Below are 22,481 nucleotides of genomic sequence, written 5' to 3'. Positions count from 1 at the left end.
GAGCCTATGCATTCTTTGGACATTAACCTACTTTCTTGGAAAGTGTTGTTCCTTTTGGCTATCTCTTCTGCTAGAAGAGTTTCTGAGCTATCTGCTCTTTCTTGTGAGTCTCCTTTTCTGATTTTTCATCAGGATAAGGCAGTTTTTCGGACTTCTTTTCAATTTTTACCTTGGTTGTGAATTCTAACAACATTAGTAGAGAAATTGTTGTCCCTTCCTTATGTCCTAATCCTAAGAATTCTTTGGAGAGATCCTTACATTCTTTGGATGTGGTAAGAGCTTTGAAATATTATGTGGAAGCTACAAAAGATTTCAGGAAGACTTCCAGTCTATTTGTTTTATTTTCTGGTCCTAGGAAAGGTTAGAAGGCTTCTGCTATTTCTTTGGCTTCTTGGTTGAAACTTTTGATTCATCCAGCTTATTTGGAGTCGGGTCAGGCCCCGCCTCAAAGAATTACAGCTCATTCTACTAGATTAGTCTCCACTTCGTGGGCCGTTAAGAATGAAGCTTCAGTTGATCAGATTTGCAAAGCGGCGACTTGGTCCTCTTTGCATACATTTACTAAATTCTACCGTTTTGATGTATTGGCTTCTTCGGAAGCAGTTTTTGGTAGAAAAGTTCTTCAGGCAGCTGTTTCAGTTTGATTCTTCTGCTTTGATTTAAGTTTTTTTTCTTTCAAAAATGAAAATAAACTTATTTTTTTGGGTTGTGGATTCATTTTTTCAGTGGAATATGGCTGTTTTTATTTTAATTCCCTCCCTCTCTAGTGACTCTTGAGTGGAAGACTCCACATCTTGGGTATTGATATCCCATATGTCACTAGCTCATGGACTCTTGCCAATTACATGAGAGAAAACCTAATTTATGTAAGAACTTACCTGATAAATTTATTTCTTTCATATTGGCAAGAGTCCATGAGGCCCACCCTTTTTATGGTGGTTATGATTTTTTGTATAAAGCACAATTATTTCCAAATTTCCTTTGCTGATGCTTTCTACTCCTTTCTTTATCACCACACTGCTTGGCTATTCGTTAAACTGAATTGTGGGTGTGGTGAGGGGTGTATTTATAGGCATTTTGAGGTTTGGGAAACTTTGCCCCTCCTGGTAGGATTGTATATCCCATATGTCACTAGCTCATGAACTCTTGCCAATATGAAAGAAATGAATTTATCAGGTAAGTTCTTACATAAATTATGTTTTTTTGATGAAAATGGTGGCGTGAAATATATCAAAAAGGACTTAGATCAATACTTTGGGTTGTCTGCAAAATAAAATATAGTTTTGATAGGTAAATATAAAAAAGGCTCTATTTTCTGTTTAAATTTAGTGATGTTAAAAATGCTATTTTGGGTAAGTTTTAGTCTGAAATGCCCGGTCCTTAAGAGGTTAAATATACTTTTTACCTCTGTGATTACCTTGTATCTACGCCTCTGCAGATTGCCCCCTTATTTCAGTTAATTTGACAGTCTTGCATTTTAGCCAATCAGTGTCCTCTCACAAGTAACTCCATAGGCGTGAGCACAATCATATCTATATAGCACACATTATCTAATGCCCTATAGCCGTGAAAAACTACAAAATGCATTGACATAAGAGATGGCCTTCAAGGGCTTACAATATAGCATATGACCTTACCTAGGTTTAGCTTTCAACTAAAAATACCGAAAAAAGTTAGGACAGTATAGAAAATGCATAAAACAAACAAAAATAGTCATTTGAAAATTTAATTCACCCTGTACTATATTTAAAATTTAATGTATTTTTTTTTTTTTATATAAATTTATTTTATTGAGGTTTTAAGAGAAATAATACAAGCAAGTGAGTACTCAAAACATCACGCCAAGCATAACAATTGACAGTTAAATAGTCATCATATAACATCGTCCATGAACACACATATTGCTTGAAAATATAAATACAGATTAAGCAATGAACCTCAGTTTTCTGATAGAACATAACCTTCTAAAATATAATAATATATATTATGGAAGTCAATTATTTCCCCAAAAGAACTAACGAAGCCTCTCTTGGACCTCTTGGATTGCATTATAAACATAATAGGGGACTTTAAGGAGGGGAAAAAAACAAACAATAAATAGGCCACTCTTGGACCTAAGAATTGAAATATGATATCTTATCAACCATAAGGATTATGAAACAGTTTAAGGGGGAAGTCATCTATATAGAGCAAAATGATAATCGACAGTTGACTTATAATAAGTGGCGAGCCTCACCTCAGACATACATCTTAACAAGAATGTTAATAAACAACCTATGAATTACGCTGGTGCTGATATCAATTGAGAGTACACCAGAGATCAGCCGCTAAGCTGCAGGGCAAGCTAGGGAGATTAAACTAGGTATGCTGTGCAGGAACCCCCACTCTGCAATATGCTGTGTAAAATAAAGTCTGTGGAAAATGCGGGTACTATGAAGAAACCCATGGAAAGAAAATTTCACTACTCCCTTGCCGCCTCGGCCGCAGACAGCCTGGGAGTCTCAGATTGTGGAAACTAAGAGTCAGCTGTACCCCTTTGACGATTGACCCTTTATAGGCTAAGGCAACATAATTAGCTAACTACATTTCTTAGAGTTGTCGCTGGTTATTAAACATATTAACAAAGAATCGTAACGGAGATTGTAATTTAAACAGCTAACATATCTGGGTCTTATTCCATATTGTAATATAATGGCCACTGAATCCTAACAAATGTATGGATATAACATTTACAGCATGAGGTATAAGCTAAGGTGAAGTGAATTTAGATAAAATCAGACTAGGCACAGTCCAGATAGAATAAGCAGATTATTGCTGTGGGTATTACTAGTCGCATCTAACAGTGAACCTTCATGATTTCCTAAATGAGCATAGCTGATAAACCCATAAAGCAGTAATTAAATACAATGACCACTGCATCTTTGTCAAACAGCACTGATGAAGAAACAAAGGGTAAAATTACTTATGGTAGGATGAGTTTGCACAATATCAGACGACACAGTCAACATAAAATACAGAAACTACTGCGATGAGTATTACTTGTCAATATTTTTAAGTCAGCGTTAAAGGCTTTTTCCAGATCTGACTCACTACGCAGCTGAAAACTCGTACCTAACCCACACCTATTCTCTGGTGTACATTTTCAGCAGTCTTTTCCGATAAGGAGGTAAAGTTCCAGATTCTATCACCTGTTGCGCTTCCCCACAGCAACCTATAGAGAACAGAGAAATCACGTTGTTTGCCGGGCAGGTTGTCATCTAGACCCGGTGGGGTCTTCCAATATTCGACTAACAGAGGAAGGATATGGCCCAGGTGACAGCGCACCTCAGTGCCCCTCACTTGTAAGTCCCAACTTATTTCTACACAGTCAAACAACGAGGGTAAGTCCAATGGAGCATCAGGCGCTGTAGTGAGCTGAGCGGTATCTTTCTTTTTCTGCCTCAGCGTGTCTTCCAAATAGATCGGAGCTAGCAACGGTGCCCCCAGCTCCCCCTTCTTCATCTCAGGAGAGGCTTTCATTACGCTGGGATCCTTCAGTGGTGCGGTATCTTCCACGTGTGGACCCAATAAGTCAAACAGGTCCCGCTGGAGGTTAGCTAAGTATGTCGCCATGGCCGTTTGGGTTTCTCTCTCCCACCGGTCCACTGCAGCTATGATCCTCTCACTATGGCGGGAAGTCGCCATTGTGATCACTTTGTGTTAAGGTTGCAAAACACTGTACGTCCGTAAATATAGTTTTCAGGTCTGAAGAATTCGGGAAGAGACTCAGTTAATTAGTGTCCTTTAACTAAAATGACTTCCCCAGTTGACAGCTCAACGGCTGTTCTTACCCGGATTTACCCGGGGGGGGTTAGGTGGAGGCCTCAAACATCTCAGTGCCGTTGCCACAGGCCCACCGTTCCGGTACTTCAAAGCAGGCAGTAGAGCCACCCAATCACACCAATCTGTTCCACAAAGTTAGATAAGTGTAGGGATGTAGGTCTTTAGCATGGATGGATGCCCCAGTCACTGATATGTAGCAAAATTATCAGTGGGTCCACACAGCTTCAAAGTATGTCGGCCATCTTGGTCGCAGCCCGGAAGCGTTCCCCCGAATTTAATGTATTTTTTAAAATATACACATTTCAAATCTGATGACTGCAACACACTCCAAAATGGTTGGGACAGTCGACGGTTTTCCACTGTGTAACATCACCTTTTCTTTAATAACACTTATTAAGCGTTTTCGGCACTGAAGACACCAGTTGGTTAAGTTTAGCAAGCGGAATTATCCCTGATTCATCCATTATACATGTCTTTAGCTGGGTAACTGTACAGTTGCCTTATTTTGAGCTTTATAATGCGCCTTACTTTCTTAATCGGAGACAGGTGAGGACTGCAGACAGGCCATGCTAGCACCCACACTCTGCGTACGCAACCATGTAATCCGGAAAGAATGTGGTTTGGCCTTGTCCTGCTGGAAAATGCAGGGACGTCCCTGGAAAAGACTAAATCTGGATGGCAGCATATGTTGCTCCAAAATGTATATATCTTTTTACATTAATGGTGCCCTCATAGATGTATCAAAGAAAAAGCAGGCAGGTGACAGCAAATATTGTTACCATTTATTGAGGAGGTAAAAAAAGGCAACGTTTCGGGATCAGTCTCCCTTATTCATGAATAAGGGAGACTGATCCCGAAACGTTGCCTTTTTTTACCTCCTCAATAAATGGTAACAATATTTGCTGTCACCTGCCTGCTTTTTCTTTGATTTATGAATTTGGGACCTAGGCAGTGGTCCTTAGGTGGCGTGCAACATTAAGCCTGTAAGTGCTGAAAAGTTCTATCTAAATATACTGTGTTCCTGCCCTCATAGATGTGCAAGTTACCCATGCCATGGGCACTGACACCCCCCCATACCATGACAGACGCTGGCTTTTGGACCTGATGCTGATGGTCCTTTTCCTCTTTGGCCCAGAGAACACAATGGCTGTTTCTCTTGTAAGGTGTATCCAGTCCACGGATCATCCATTACTTGTGGGATATTCTCATTCCCAACAGGAAGTTGCAAGAGGACACCCACAGCAGAGCTGTAATATAGCTCCTCCCCTAACTGTCATACCCAGTCATTCTCTTGCAACTCTCAACAAGCTAGGACGTTGTAGGAGAGAGTGGTTAATTATAGCTAGTTTATTTTCTTCAATCAAAAGTTTATTTTTAAATAGTACCGGAGTTGTGCTATTTTATCTCAGGCAGTAAATAGAAGAAGAATCTGCCTGAGGTTTCTATGATCTTAGCAGGTTGTAACTAAGATCCATTGCTATTCTCACATATGTCTGAGGGGATTACACAGATGAGGTAACTTCAGCGAGAGAATGGTGTGCAGTTTATTCTGCTATCAGGTATGTGCAGTTATACTTTTTTCTAGAGATGGAAAACACTAGAAAATGCTGCTGATACCGGATTAATGTAAGTTAAGTCTGAATACAGTGATTTAATAACGACTGGTATCATGCTTTCTCCCAGGGGTAATACCCTTATGATATTTACAATATAAAATGTTTGCTGGCATGTTTAATAGTTTTTATATATGCTTTGGTGATAAAACTTTATTGGGGCCTAGTTTTTTCCACATGGCTGGCTTAAATTTTGACTAGAAACAATTTCCACTGTTGTAGTATAAAAGTTACAGTTGGTGCAGTAAAAAATTACAAACTGTGACATCCAGCTTCCCTCAAAGGCCCTCTGAATGCTATAGGACATCTCTAAAGGGCCCAAAGGCTTTCCAAAGTCGTTTATTGGGGAAGGTAGGGCCACAGCTTGCTGTGGCAGTTGGTTGTGACTGTTAAAAAACGTCTATTTCGGGTTTTTTTTATCCGTTTTTTGAACTAAGGGGTTAATCATCCATTTGCAAGTGGGTGCAATGCTCTGTTAGCCTATTATACACACTGTAAAAATTTCGTTTGATTTACTGCATTTTTTCACTGTTTTTCAAATTCTGACAAAATTTGTTTCTCTTAAAGGCACAGTACCGTTTTTTAGATTTGCTTGTTAACTTGATTTAAAGTGTTTTCCAAGCTTGCTAGTCTCATTGCTATTCTGTATAAACATGTCTGACATAGAAGAAACTCCTTGTTTATTATGTTTAAAAGCCATGGTGGAACCCCCTCTTAGAATGTGTACCAAATGTACTGATTTCATTTTATGCAATAAAGATCATTTTCTGTCTTTAAAAAATGTATCACCAGAGGAATCTGACGAGGGGGAAGTTATGCCGACTAACTTTCCCCACGTGTCAGACCCTTTGACTCCCGCTTAAGGGACTCACGCTCAAATGGCGCCAAGTACATCTAGGGCGCCCATAGCGTTTACTTTACAAGACATGGCGGCAGTCATGGATAATACACTGTAAGCGGTATTAGCCAGACTACCTGAACTTAGAGGTAAGCGAGATAGCTCTGGGGTGAGACAAAATGCAGAGCATACTGACGCTTTAAGAACCATGTCTGATACTGCCTCACAATATGCAGAAGCTGAGGAAAGAGAGCTTCAGTCAGTGGGTGATGTTAATGACTCAGGAAAGATACCTGATTCTAATATTTCTACATTTAAATTTAAGCTTGAACACCTCCGCGTGTTGCTTAGGGAGGTTTTAGCTGCTCTGAATGACTGTGCAGTGCCAGAGAAATTGTGTAGACTGGATAAATACTTTGCAGTGCCGGTGTGTACTGATGTTTTTCCAAATACCTAAAAGGTTTACAGAAATTATTAATAAGGAATGGGATAGACCAGGTGTGCCGTTCTCTTCCCCTCCTATTTTTAGAAAAATGTTTCCAATAGACGCCACCACATGGGACTTATGGCAGACAGTCCCTAAGGTGGAGGGAGCAGTTTCTACTCTAGTAAAGCGTACTACTATCCCTGTCGAGGACAGTTGTGTTTTTTTTTTATAGATCCAATGGATAAAAAATTAGAGGTTACCTTAAGAAAATATTTATTCAACAAGGTTTTATCCTACAGCCCCTTGCATGCATTGCCCCTGTCACTGCGGCGTACTGGTTTGAGTCTCTGGAAGAGGCTTTACAGGTAGCGACTCCATTGGATGACATACTTGGCAAACTTAGAGCACTTAAGCTAGCCAATTCTTTTATTCTGATGTCATTGTTCATTTGACTAAACTAACGGCTAAGAATTCTGGTTTTGCTATACAGGCGCGCAGAGCGCTATGGCTTAGATCATGGTCAGCTGACGTGACTTCAAAATCTAAGCTACTTAACATTCCCTTCAAGGGGCAGACCCTATTCGGGCCTGGTTGAAGGAGATTATTGCTGATATCACTGGAGGAAAAGGTCATGCCCTTCCTCAGGACAGGTCCAAATCTAGGGCCAAACAGTCTAATTTTCATGCCTTTCAAAACTTCAAGGCAGGTGCGGCATCAACTTCCTCTAATAATAAACAAGAGGGAACTTTTGCTCAATCCAAGACGGTCTGGAGACCAAACCTGACATGGAAAAAAGGTAAGCAGGTAAAAAAGCCTGCTGCTGCCTCTAAGACAGCATGAAGGAACGGCCCCCTATCCGGGAACGGATCTAGTAGGGGGCAGACTTTCACTCTTTGCCCAGGCGTGGGCAAGAGATGTTCAGGATCCCTGGGCGTTGGAAATTATATCCCAGGGATATCTTCTGGACTTCAAAGCTTCCCCCCCAAAAGGGAGATTTCACCTTTCACAATTATCTGCACACCAGATAAAGAGAGAGGCATTCTTACACTGTGTACAAGTCCTCCTAGTTATGGGAGTGATCCATCCAGTTCCAAAGGAGGAACAGGGACAGGGTTTTTACTCAAATCTGTTTGTGGTTCCCAAAAAAGAGGGAACCTTCAGACCAATTTTGGATCTAAAGATCTTAAACAAGTTCCGTCGTTCAAGATGGAAACTATTCGTACCATCCTACCACTGATCCAGGAGGGTCAATATATGACTACAGTGGATCTAAAGGATGCTTATCTTCACATTCCGATACACAAAGATCATCATCGGTTTCTCAGGTTTGCCTTTTAAGACAGGCATTACCAGTTGTAGCTCTTCCCTTGGGATTAGCTACAGCCCCAAGAATCTTTACAAAGGTTCTAGGGTCACTTATGGCGGTCCTAAGGCTGTGGGGTATAGCAGTAGCCCCTTATTTAGACGACATCCTGATACAGGCGTCAAACTTCCAAATTGCCAAGTCTCATACGGACGTAGTACTGGCATTTCTGTGGTCGCATGGGTGGAAAGTGAACGAGGAAAAGAGTTCTCTATCCCCACTCACAAGAGTTTCCTTTCTAGGGACTCTGATAGATTCTGTAGAAATGAAAATTCACCTGACGGAGTCCAGGTTATCAAAGCTTCTAAATTCCTGCCGGGTTCTTCATTCCATTCCGCGCCCTTCGGTGGTTCAGTGTATGGAAGTAATCGGCTTAATGGTAGCGGCAATGGACATAGTGCCATTTGCACGCTTACATCTCAGACCACTGCAACTATGCATGCTCAGTCAGTGGAGCGGGGATTACACAGATTTGTCCCCTCAACTGAATCTGGACCAAGAGACCAGGGATTCTCTTCTCTGGTGGCTATCTCGGGTCCATCTGTCCAAAGGTATGACCTTTCGCAGGCCAGATTGAACAATTGTTACGACAGATGCCAGCCTTCTAGGTTGGGGTGCAGTCTGGAACTCCCTGAAGGCTCAGGGATCGTTGACTCAGGAGGAGTCTCTCCTTCCATTAAATATTCTGGAACTGGAGGCGGGGCTAGCTACTGATGTGTGCAGAGCTCCCGAACTCAAACAGATATTACTTGTAAATACCTAAGTTTATTTTTCTTTTTTTTACCACAAAAACATCTAAAGTAGCCAGGTGAAAGCTGGATAAACACGGGAGCAGTTTCTCCTGAGCTTTTCATTAAAACGGCTCTGATTATATGTGCGTACTGACACAGCGGCCTGTGACGAGAGGAATTTTACTAAGTTTTGGCAAGCCTTAAAACGGACCGCATATTCCCCTCCAACATCACAATCACAGCACTCCGGAGGGTCGGGGCTCCGCTCCGGAGAGTTACATAGGTCGGCTGCAGAAAGAGGGAAGGAGGAGGTAAGCGATTTAGCCCACTGCACGTACCCGGAGGTATTGAGCTGCACGGACCTGCCCGCTATCATCGGGGGAAACCCCATATCACAATCCTCTGTTCGGAGGCTTTTGGAGTACCCGGCCACGCCGGACACCAGAGCGGACACCCCAAACAACAGGGGAAGTACGATTCTCACAGAGAACAGGCTTAGTGAAGTGGCGCGAAACTCCGCCATCTTGGCTGCAACCCTCTAAGGCCCACGGGCCTCCCGGATCCTGCCCGCTTACGAGCACAATCACCAGAGACCTGGAATAAGGCTGAAAACCGGGGAAAAACAAAAAGAAAAGGGTAAGCAATCTACCTAAGTTTTATATTAACCATTCCGGGCCTTTGATGGGTGATGTTTAGGCCAGACCCTTAGAGGGAGTTACTGAACTTATTGACATATTGACTGGGCCGTAACAACTACGTGGCTGATTAGACCCCCATTCACTCAAACGGCTAACGGCTGGAAAACTAGGGGACAGTTGATTCTTACACATCCCAGCAGAGAACAGAATAATCACCCTATGGACTTTTGGTCGCTAACTGTTGTACGCACCATATAAAATTATATCAATGTGCTGAGACACCCACTGAGCCAGTCAGTTCCTTTCTACATTACCCCTGCAAGAAACAACATACCTACCTCCTAAGCCTAAGGGGGCAGAACTAAAGACTGCACTTTGGGATCCACTTTAGGAGTGTTTTCAGGGACATATAAGTAGTCGCCAGACTGAGGAACTGTAACTGGCCTTTTATTAACAGATCATACACATCCTGCCTCACAAGCTTTATGTTCAACTCATAACTGTTACAATGCATACGCAGTGAATGAAATGAGGTTAGGGTGAAGGGATTCAATTTGCTCTGTCCTTCCTTTTGCAGCAGGGAACTAGATTCATGCTTTGAACTTTGACACAGTAACCTCTCTCCCATCGTTTAACCCCTGAGCTGCTTACTAAACCAAAGCGATACTACCTACTTACATACCCTTATTTTTTCTGTTCCTCTGGACTCCTATTGCATCACATGATGAAGAATAAAACGCAAACAGTCAAAGAATGCCTATCAAAATCCCAATTGAAACACAAACAGGTGAATAAAAGCTCCCCTACTCAAGGAGACCCTCTGAACACCAGCCTAACAGAAATAGAAACACCTCTCCCATCAGAAATTCAAAATAAAGAGCTGCTTTCTCAAATTAAATCCGTGTTCCAGGAAGAGCTTAAATCCGCTCTGTCGGATCTCAGACAAGATATCAAGGAAATTGGTTCTCGCACTGCTGAACTGGAGGAAAAAACAGATGTAATAGCAGAAGAAATACCTCAAATACACAAATCTATCTCAGAACATGCAGAATATATAAATAAACTAGAGGATCAAATAGAAGACCTTGAGAATAGGTCCCGCAGATCCAACCTACGAATCAGAAATCTACCGGAAACATATAAAAATCTGGACGAGACCATGACCTCTCTATTTCACCAACTGGTCCCAGATGTAGAACTAGATAAACTCTTAATGGACAGAGTACACAGAGCTCTTACCAAACCCCAACAGTCCTCCACAAGAGACATTGTCCTCAAACTCCACTATTTCCATGTGAAGGAACTAATCCTCAAAGCGGCTAGACAATTGCCAACAATAAATTTTGAGGGCCACTCCATCCAAATTTATGCAGATGTAGCACCAATCACATTACGGAAGAGAAGGGATCTCAAACCCATTACGCAAGCCCTCTCGAGGGCCCAAGTTAAATATCGATGGCTGTTTCCTTTCAAATTGGCTTTTTCACATAGTAATGTCACTTATGCTTGCTCGGACTTGAGGGAGGGACTATCGATTCTTAGAAGATTGGAGATCCCCTTTGAGCCCCCTCAAACCCCCCTTAACAAAAATCCCCAGAAGAAACACATTCAAAGGGAATGGACCCCAGTGGACCAAACGAAAAAACATAGGAAAATTTAGACTGTCTCAAATATCCATTCAGAAGCTGAGTCCCCCTCTGAAGAAGAATCCTCCCCGACCTGACAAAATAAAAGGTCCAGAAGAATCTTAATTCTCAAGTTTCTAAAGCTTTGGGTTATTGAAAGTGGACCTGAGGCTAACAGGCCCTAACAACATAACTGAACAGTTAAAATAGCTTGCAGGTCCGAGAACTCTGTATCAGTCAAGTCTGCTCATCCTGTTTTTTGCAGGCTTGGCTATTTATTGGCCTCACTCAGGGGTCGTTCTTGTTATAGTTGAAGTTACTGATGTTAATACTGTTGCTATAATTAATATTACCGCTATAGAGTGTTGAGAATGTCATGATTGTCACTAATATCATTCATATGTTTTATTACACCATGTCTTTGCTCCTCCCCCTCTTTCCTTCTCCTCCCCACCATCAAACTCAGACATATGCCACTCTCCCTACGCATTATCTCTCTTGCCCTCTATTTCTCTCGCACATTCCACACTAATTCATCCCTAACCCCCTCTTATTGACCCTCCTCTTCCTCCTACCCCTCTTCCCCTCCCTCTTACACTCTTTTTTAACACTTCTGATCATGACACAAGACACAAAACTTGCATTCTCAGCCATACCATACTACCACTGACATCCAACACTCACTCAACCCTTCCACCCTCCCCTATCCCCCACCAATCCTCCCACAGGAAGGTATGCCCTAAGCACCTGTAAAAGTGCCCTTCACCCACCTCATTGAAATGTTACTCCCTGACAAGGGAAACCATTGTAAAGTTTAAGTTTAATTTTGCTCATTATAATATGTGTTTTGTTCGTTCAGGCATATCATCAGATGATTTTGATCTCTTCAAATGTATTACCTCATTTGCAACTGTGCTTCCCACGATGTGGGATGGAAGTAGGTGTCTCTCCATGGTTTGGCCTTCAGGTAGGTCCCGGCTCTCTCACTCTCAGAACATCTCAATGTGTTGGGTCATATCCAAAACCTTATACAGCTCGCAGTTTTTTATTCACTTGCAAATCCTTCACAGGGATTCATTCAATGCTAAAACATCTCTTACCCCAATATGTCTATAAAAATCCTCTCCCATAATGTCAGAGGGCTTAACTCCGATATGAAAAGAAAGAAGGCTATCACCACATATAAAGCATTATATGCCCACATAGTATTATTGCAGGAGACCCACTTTACCAAAGATTTCACTCCTAAGTATTGGGATAAAGTCTTCCCAACACAATATCACGCAATTAGTGGGAAAAAAAAATGCGGGGTCACCGTTTTAATTCACTCCTCCCTAAATTTCAAAGAAGAAGAAATTATTACTGACAGAGAAGGACGTTTTTTGTTGGTTAGAGGTTTAATTCAAAATACCCCGATCCTTATCGTTAATGTCTATGCCCCAAATGAGCGCCAGGGCCCCTTCATCACTAAACTAAGCAAATTACTAACACAATGGAAAAAATATAAGATTATCATGGGGGGGCGACTTTAATTTAGCCCTGGACCAAGATCTGGATAGAACGACTACCAAATTTTTAAAGGTCAGACCCCCTAGCTCAACCATAAACATTCTGAAAGATTTTACCTTAGACCACAATCTGATAGACAGTTGGAGGTCTCTACATAACAAGGCTAGGGATTACACCTATTTCTCCCCAATGCACCTTACCCAGTCCAGACTAGATTACATTTTTCTTAGCCAAATCCTGGTCCCTCGACTAACAAGCGCTAAAATAAACAATTGCCCTTGGTCAGACCATTCTATCGTGGAAACCACTTTAGCGGGAATTATCAACCCGCCAGGACCAAATCCTGGACCCTTAACGCCAACCTAATACAAGACGCTTTAGTCTCTCAGAAAACACGGGAACACATTATAGAATTCATTAGACTAAATACAGATAGCACGCCTAATCCCATTTTTATCTGGGGAGCGCTCAAAGCCTATGTAAGAGGCAACCTGATTACTGAATCCAATCACAGAAACAGAATACATAAAGACAAAATGACACAACTACAGGCTAAGGCTAATGTGTTAAGATCCCAATTTACAGCTAATACCACTAAACAAAAGAGACTAGAATTGAAAAACATAAATGAAGAAATAAACAAATTACTAAACAAAGAAGCAGCTAGATCTATTAAACAGATCGACTCACACTACTACATATATGGGAATAAGCCCGACAGAATGCTAGCCAACAAACTCAAGGAAATAACTAGATGTACTACAGTCCCCCAAATACAATTATCAGATCATAAGAATACCAATGACCCCCTCCAAATTGCGAACACCTTTGCTGACTTTTATCACAATCTTTACAATCTCCCCACACACCAAGGCCGGATCGACAGATCCGCGAAATTAGACACTTTTTTAAACGCAAACTCACTCCCAACAATCACCGAGGAAGAAAAATCTAGACTAAACGCCCCGATCTCTGAGATTGAGATAAAACGCACCATTAAAAACTTAAAGACTTCTAAAACACCTGGTCCGGATGGTTACTCCGGAATTTTTTACAAATTATTTTCAGACGAACTAGCTACCCTGTTGGCCCAGGTATTTAATTCTATAATGCAAAAAAAGGAAATTCCCAATGAGATGCTAACGGCTAGAATAGCAGTCATCCCAAAGCCGGGTAAAAATAAGTTCCATTGCCAGAATTATAGACCTATATCACTGATAAACCAAGATATGAAGATATTTACAAAAATTCTGGCAGACAGACTAAACCCTATCCTTGAGAGACTGATCCATCCGGACCAGGTAGGTTTTATTAGAGGCAGGGAAGCTCCGGACAACACACGTAAAATAATTGACTTGATCAACCTTGCCACTACTGAAAAAACGCCTTCTCTGTTCCTCTCTTTGGATGCAGAGAAGGCGTTTGACAGAATTAATTGGGAGTATATGTTCGCAGTATTAGAAAAAACAGGTATTTCGGGGGCTTTCCTTGACGCCCTCACCACACTCTACTCTCACCCGTCAGCTTTTGTGAAACTGTCAGGATATCAATGCAAAACAATACCAATTAGGAACGGAACGAGACAAGGGTGCCCCTTGTCCCCTCTATTATTTGCCCTTTGTATTGAGCCATTAGCCATTCAAATTAGAAATGACCCTAATATCTCTGGACTTCAAATAGGGGGCAATGACTATAAGATTTCATTATTTGCGGATGATATCATATTATCACTGACTAAACCCCTCCTATCTCTCCCCCCCCTATACTCAATGCTCCAACAATACGGTATTCTATCTGGATATAAAATAAATAGGGATAAATGTGAAGCTCTTGGAATAAATCTGCCCCAACACACTAAAAAACTATTAGAAATTAACTTCTCCTTCACTTGGGCCCATAGAAAGCTTAAATATCTAGGTATCAATCTCACAACTGACATTTTTCTGCTATACCATGCAAACTATCTCCCAATGTTTGCCCATATAAGAAATTTAATATCGAAATGGTTGAAGCTTAAAATTTCCTTTTATGGCAGAATCATATCTACAAAAATGACCTTGCTACCAAAGCTCCTATATCTATTCAGGTCCCTACCAATCTCCATCCCCATAGCTGAGCTCAATGCACTCCAAAGAGATATCCTGCGCGTTGTCTGACAGGGAAAACGCCCTAGGATAAACAAAAAAATTATGAGCACACACAGGAAGGATGGTGGGTTGGGCCTCCCACATTTAGTTTCTTACTATTATTCAGCTCGGATGGCCCAAACCATACATTGGTTTAGTAATACAAAACAACCCCTGTGGAAACAGATAGAATCACAGATAGCTAACACTGACCAGATATATAGACTACTATGGACTCCCAAAAAGAATAGCCACCCTTCACTAAATAAATATGTAGCGCTGTCCCATACTATTTTCCTTTGGAACAAACTAACCGCTAAATTCCCCTTGATACAGGACAAATCAAAACTTACACCTCTAGTATTACCACAAACCACAATAGATTCCCACATACAGACCAAATGGGCTAACAAAGGACTGTACAGAATTGCAGACGTTTATGTTGAGGGAGGTTTTCTTTCTTTTGAACAATATAGAGATATTGACCCACTTGACAAAAATATATGGTACCATTACCTACAATTAAAATCAAGAACTCAAGCAGTAACTGAGCTTTCCAAACTACCATTGAGTACAACTTTTGAATCTTTATGCCTAGCTAAAGATCCGGTGCATAGAACAATCTCTACACTATATCTTATATTTAATGGCAAATCTAGAGAGGCGAAACCCTCGCATATTCTGAAATGGGAACAAGACCTTAATAGGACTTGGTCCTTGGAGACTTGGCTAACTAATCTAGACAGAGGCCTCTCCTTCTCACACAATGCTATGCTGAAAGAGAACTATCTCAAGGTAGCATTTAAATGGTATATATATCCGACTAGATTCGGAGGATCAGAAGGACCCTCCCTGAATCTCTGCTACAGAGGATGTAATGAAAGGGGGACGTACATACATATGTGGTGGGAGTGCGATAGAGCGAAAGAAATTTGGGAAAACACTTCAACATTTCTTAGCGATCTTTTCCATAAACATATACAACTGACTCCGGAACAGGCCCTATTACACTTCCCGATTCCCAATATCTTAAGACAACACCAAAAACTAGTCATGACCATTTGTACGGTGGTCAGAGTTTGTATAGCACAGTATTGGAAATCCACTCCACCTAACTTTCCTCTCATTGTAAAAAAAATAATACACCATTATGAAATGGCTAGCTTAGCTGCAGAGAATCTACATACCAAAGATGAATTCATCATACAGTGGGAGCCATTCATTATGTACCATGAAGCTAGAATGCAAAGAAACACAGAGCTTCAATAATTTCAATCAATGCATTGCAGCACACTTCTGAGAGAGCCGGGATCAGCTGACCAGCTGACCAGTTGGCCAGCTGGTGACTGACAACTTTTTTTCTGATACCATTTTATGGGCAGACTTCGATTCTGTTGTTCCTGTTAATGCTTAACATTTGTTAAAAACAAAAAAAATTTTCATATCCGTTTATGAAATAATGCGATATATATTGCTATAACATGCTATAAAGTGGTCTTAAACCAAAACGGGTAAGAGATTGACACCATTAATATCCTGCTGATTGTTTGCTTTATGTCCAATTAATCTGATTGAACATGCTGAATTTTGTTATGTATAACCTGTTATTAAAAACTTAATAAAACTTTTTCAAAATATAAATATTCTGGAACTAAGAGCGATATTCAAGGCTCTTCAGGCTTGGCCTCAGTTAGCAACTCTGAGGTACATCAGATTTCAGTCGGACAACATCACGACTGTAGCTTACATCAACCATCAAGGGGGAACGAGAAGTTCCCTAGAGATGTTAGAAGTTTCAAAAATAATTTGCTGGGCAGAGATTCACTCTTGTCACCTATCAGCTATCCATATCCCAGGTGTAGAGCACTGGGAGGCGGATTTTCTAAGTCGTCAGACTTTTCATCCGGGAGAGTGGGAACTCCATCCGGAGGCATTTGCACAACTGATTCATCGTTGGGGCAAACCAGAACTGGATCTCATGGCGTCTTGCCAGAACGCCAAGCTTCTGTGTTACGGATCCAGGTCCAGGGATCCCAAGGCAACACTGATAGATGCTCTAGCAGCGCCCTGGTCTTTCAACCTGGCTTATGTGTTTCCACCGTTTCCTCTGCTCCCTCGACTGATTGCCAAGATCAAGCAGGAGAGAGCATCGGTGATTCTGATAGCACCTGCGTGGCCACGCAGGACCTGGTATGCAGATCTAGTGGACATGTCATCCTTTCCACCATGGTCTCTGCCTCTGAAACAGGACCTTCTACTTCAGGGTCCTTTCAACCATCCAAATCTAATTTCTCTGAGGCTGACTGCCTGGAGATTGAACGCTTGATTTTATCAAAGCGTGGCTTCTCCGAGTCAGTTATTGATACCTTAAGACAGGCACGAAAGTCTGTCACCAGGAAAATTTACCATAAGGTATGGCGTAGATATCTTTATTGGTGTGAATCCAAGGGTTACTCATGGAGTAAGGTCAGGATTGCTAGGATATTATCTTTTCTCCAAGAAGATTTGGAAAAAGGATTGTCAGCTAGTTAAGCGTCTGGCAGATGTTCCAGACGTTCAGGCATTTTGTCAGGCTTTAGTTAGAATCAAGCCTGTGTTTAAACCTGTTGCTCCACCATGGAGCTTAAACTTGGTTCTTAAGGTTCTTCAAGGAGTTCCGTTTGAACCTCTTCATTCCATAGATATCAAGCTTTTATCTTGGAAAATTCTTTTTTTGGTAGCTATTTCCTCGGCTCGTAGAGTTTCTGAGCTATCTGCCTTACAATGTGATTCTCCTTATCTGATTTTTCATACGGATAAGGTAGTCCTGCGTACCAAACCTGGGTTCTTACCTAAGGTGGTATCTAACAAGAATATCAATCAAGAGATTGTTGTTCCATCCTTGTGTTACACAATTTGGACGTGGTCCGTGCTTTAAAGTTTTACTTACAAGCTACTAAAGATTTTCGTCAAACATCTGCTTTGTTTGTTGTCTACTCTGGACTCTTTCTTTTTGACTAAGAAGCTTAATCCGCTTAGCCTATGAGACTGCTGGACAGCAGCCTCCTGAAAGGATTACAGCTCATTCCACTTGGGCCTTTAAAAATGAGGCTTCTTTTGATCAGATTTGCAAGGCGACGACTTGGTCTTCGCCTCATATTTTTTCAAAATTTTACAAATTTGATACTTTTGCTTCTTCGGAGGCTATATTTGGGGGAGAGGTTTTACGGGCAGTGGTTCCTTCCATTTAAGTTCCTGCCTTGTCCCTCCCTTCATCCGTGTACTTTAGCTTTGGTATTGGTATCCCACAAGTAATAGATGATCCGTGGACTGGATACACCGTACAAGAGAAAACACAATTTATGCTTACCTGATAAATGTATTTCTCTTGTGGTGTATCCAGTCCACGGCCCGCCCTGTCATTTTAAGGCAGGTAATTTTTAAATTTAAACTACAGTAACCACTGCACCCTATGGTTCCTCCTTTCTCGGCTTGTTTTCGGTCGAATGACTGGCTATGACAGTTAGGGGAGGAGCTATATTACAGCTCTGCTGTGGGTGTCCTCTTGCAACTTCCTGTTGGGAATGAGAATATCCCACAAGTAATGGATGATCCGTGGACTGGATACACCACAAGAGAAATACATTTATCAGGTAAGCATAAATTGTGTTGTTTAGTTTGATTTTGTTTATTTAGTCTTATAAAAAAAAATATTGTATTAAATTTGTTCATTAATAATTAAAAAAGGTCTTGAGCACAGCATCCCTTTTATTTAAAATTTACAAGCCGTCCTATTTATAATTGGATGTCATGACGTAAATACCAATTTTCCCTTCCAGTAAGTTTACCTTTTTGCATTGTCCACACTTTTATAGATTCATGATGCTAATTATTATTATTCTTTATTTATAAAGCGCCAACAGATTCTGCAGCGCTGTCCATGGGTACGAAGATAGATATAAGTACAATGGTGAAACAATACAATATAAGTCAACATTTTTCAGACAAATACAGGGGTAATTGAGGGTCCTATTCCCATGGGAACGTACTATCTAATTATTCCTTTTCATTTTTGTAATTTCAATGTCTAAACCTTATGAGTCATCTTATGTATATCTTGTAGGTATCATGATGTTTACACTAATCACCCTTTCAAATAAGTGTACTTTTGTGCCTTGTCAATAACTTGATAGTGTCAGAATGCTTATACCTATTTATATCTGTAATTTTTGTTTGGTGATTATGTATGTACTCAAGTACTATTGAATAACTAAAGTTATATAAAAAAAACACTCCCTCAGACACTTATACAATCTCCCAATGTAATTAGCCTTATATCCCCCCAAAATAAATAAGAAGCCCTTAAGTACCCACTGGCAGCTCCTATATGGGCACTGAAAATCAGATTAGAATCTGTTTAGAAGTAGGCCCAAACTGTTTTAGTCTAGTCACAGAGGCTCCAGATTGAGAGAGAAAAGTCTGGGAATTATATATATATATATATATATATATATATATATATATATATATATATATATATATATATTCAGGTTTAGAAACTCTTAACTGGCAAACTGCTTGGGGAGGACTTGCAACTTTTGGCACATAGGGCAATTACAAGACAAGGGTCCATGTACAGCAATCCTGCAATGAAGTGAATAAATAATTATAAGACTGTTTACGTATAATATGCATAGGTTCATGAAATGAGAACAAATATTAGCCCCTTAATGCCGTGACATACCCTGTACGTTGCGGGATTGTCTGGGTATAATAGCGCTATTAGACCCTCCCTCGTAAAGGGTTTGTTGCTGGTCATTAAGGGGTTAAACATACTAAAAGGTGGGATTCCTTACAAGATTTAGGCAGTTATGGTATGTTGAGAATAAGCCCATATTCATTAAAGTTTGTTTCCTGGACCCTTGTATTTACTAATTGTGAAACAGAAATATCTAACAGTAGGAAAGTAAAAAACAAAAGTCTGACATAAGATGGAGTAGAACTCTGTTCTATATTTATCTTCAGTGATAGATACTTGAAATGCAGACAGGGAACAAGGGTTAGAGAACGAATCAGTATTTACATTTATGCCTGGTTGCACGTGGGTGTTAAACTGATAAGTTGTCAGTATGACACAAGCATAAATGACATTCTGAAAAATTGTGTCTTCCTTTCCAACATACCCTACATATAAAACAGTCTCAAAAGAAATAACCACTAATACTGTCATTCTCAAAGATGTAGGTGGTTAAGGCTTGATCCACCACCTGCAGGTGATAGTTCTATAAGGTAAACTGCTTTATAAATATATTAAAATCATTTGGGATGAGAACATCAGATCTTGCTACCATATAACAGGTAAAAAACTTCAAGGCCAAAGTAAGGTGGAGCAGCATAGGGAAAGAGCCACTGAAGAAATTGTGTCATTACAGAATTCCTACCTATTCCTCGTAGGGGTATTAAGGATTTTCATCACATGCTGCTCCTATGGTATGTGAGAGTTTGCTTTTTTTGTAAATTGTTAAGCTAATTATTTCTCTCTCTCTCTCTCTCTCTAAGTGCTGTGCAGTTTCATTCATTGATACACTGGATGCCTCATCTCTTGGAATTACAGACGAAGAGTTTGAGAAAATGATGAAGCACCAGAGTGAAGTTCTTATAAATGGTTTACAAAATGAAAAAGGTGCTGTGCAGCAGATGAAATTGAATACAAAACACCTTGTAGAGCTACGCTGCAGGCAGGATGTACTGATCCAGAAGGCTGAGTGGCTGAAACGAGAGGTGAGAGCCTGGCCTCAATTAATCAAAGGAGAAGTCCAGGAAATAATTTGTAGGTTCCCATTGGACATTAATCGGACTACAACAAAGCTCAATTAAAAATATTATACAGTACTATTAATGTACTGTAAGAGATGGACATATGCAAATCCTATGAATTTGTTACACTTTGCTGCTAATAGACTTATTTCTATGTGTGTCAACTTGAAGGAAGACTATTTATTAACTTTTTCTATAAATTGTATTAAATTCTACATATTCAAAGTCTGATTTATTTTCAAGACAAGTGCTGATTAAGACATTACACAGTAACAAGGTTTCTATTTTGTAATAGCTCCAGTGTGGCAGTATGAGACCATTCAAAACATTCATCAGAATAAAAAAATAATCATGCGTGTTTTAACATACGGTGTTACTCTCACTGTCATTATTCAAGAGGAGGTAAACAAATAATAGTTAATGTAACCCTAGTAAATGCAAACACTCTGACAGTGTGCATATGTCCTTCATTTTTCTTATATTACAAGTGTATTACCACTGTTTCACAGTGTTGAGATGGTGTTGCATCCACACAGCATTCTATTAAAGGGCCATTATAGTAAAAAAGTGACATGCTTTAATTCATTAGAGCAAGTAGTATTATGAATATTGACACTGCACCACTATTTGGACTCACAGAGCACTACTGGTCCCGAGTAGAAAACGCTAGTTGCGCAAGACAGATGGGGAACATTTTCTGCTCGGGGTCAGCAGTGCTTTGAGAGTCCCGAGCAGAATTTCTACATTGTGCTTAAGTTCTTTGCAGGGGTTAAACATACAGTAGTCTAGGGTTGATAGTGTTGAAATTACATGCACTAATGAATTAGAGCATGTAATTTTTGGACTATAATTGTTATTTTTGTGATACCACTTCCCAAGCTATTGGGGTCCTATCTGGTGTCTGATCATAAAATGGACCCTGCTGGGATATCTGTAGCACTCAAGGCCATAACCCAGCAGTTAGCAGCTCTCACCCAATCAGTTCAAGAGATACAGACCGCCCAAGTTTCCCTACAAACAAATCAATCTCGGCTTGACCAGATGCTACAGGCTTCTGTCACCTCCGTCTGCTTCAGCTCCTGTTGCGGTACCAAGTCCCCCTGGAGGCGCTGTATCTGAACCCCGTGTACCACTACCAGAGAGATTTAATGGGGACCGTAGCAAATACTACAGCTTTATAACGTCCTGTCAAATATTCTTACAACCATGCACTTATTCTACTGACTTTATAAGAGTGCATACAGCAATATCTCTACTTACAGCAGAATCTCAAGCATGGGCACAACACCTCTTACAGACCCATGACCCTATTCTAAAATCCTGGAATAACTTTCTTCATACTATGGACTCACTATATAATGACCCATATAAAGAATCCACTGTTACTGCCTCTCTCTGAACTCTTAAACAAGGGAAAAGATATGTTGAGGAGTATTTAACAGACTCTCGTCATCTGGCCTTGGATTCAAAGTGGAACAAGCCAGCACTCCTTTACCAATTCAGATGTGGCTTATCAGAGTCTCTTAAAGATGAGCTAGCAAGAGTTGGCATCCCAGATACACTGGAGAGCACTATATCCCTAAGTATTCAGATAGACAGATGGTTGAGAGAGAGGAAGAGAGAATGGCTACGGATGTACCCTTTAACTCCCAGTCTAACTTTCCTTTGTAGTTCACCTGTACCAGTTAATTCTCCTGAAGAACCCATGCAGATCGGCATGGCTAGAGGAACACTGTATGAGACAGAAAATGCTTGGAGATGCTCCCAAGCTTTATGTTTGTATTGTGGAGTCAGGACACCAGGTCCGAGAAAGCAAGGTTAAACCTAAATCTTTGGGAAGTAAGGAACGTTCCCCTCTTCTCAGCAGTAAAACCATGTTTATTAGTTCGCCCTCTCTATACAGCTGAATAATAAACTGATGATTCTTGCTGCCATGGTGGATTCTAAAGCCAGTGGATGCTACATGGGCATCACTCTAGCCAGAACTTTATCC

General features: G+C 40.6%; 1 protein-coding gene across 4 annotated transcripts in view; it reads left to right on the top strand.

The window, feature by feature from the left end:
* LOC128649133 (rab5 GDP/GTP exchange factor) overlaps nt 1-20,856 on the top strand; it is a 57,071-nt gene extending 36,215 nt beyond the window's left edge. For all 4 annotated transcript variants that reach the window (XM_053702221.1, XM_053702219.1, XM_053702220.1 and 1 more), the window contains one exon: nt 20,231-20,856. In XM_053702221.1, the coding sequence (XP_053558196.1) occupies nt 20,231-20,548 (318 nt within the window). In that variant the 3' untranslated portion in view covers nt 20,549-20,856. The remainder of the gene's footprint in view (nt 1-20,230) is intronic.
* Nucleotides 20,857-22,481: the final 1,625 nt, after the last annotated feature.

Source organism: Bombina bombina, chromosome 2 (genome assembly GCF_027579735.1).
Source record: "Bombina bombina isolate aBomBom1 chromosome 2, aBomBom1.pri, whole genome shotgun sequence".
NCBI lineage: Eukaryota > Metazoa > Chordata > Amphibia > Anura > Bombinatoridae > Bombina > Bombina bombina.
Note: the sequence above shows the minus strand (reverse complement) of the source record. Positions and strands in the feature narration are given on the sequence as shown.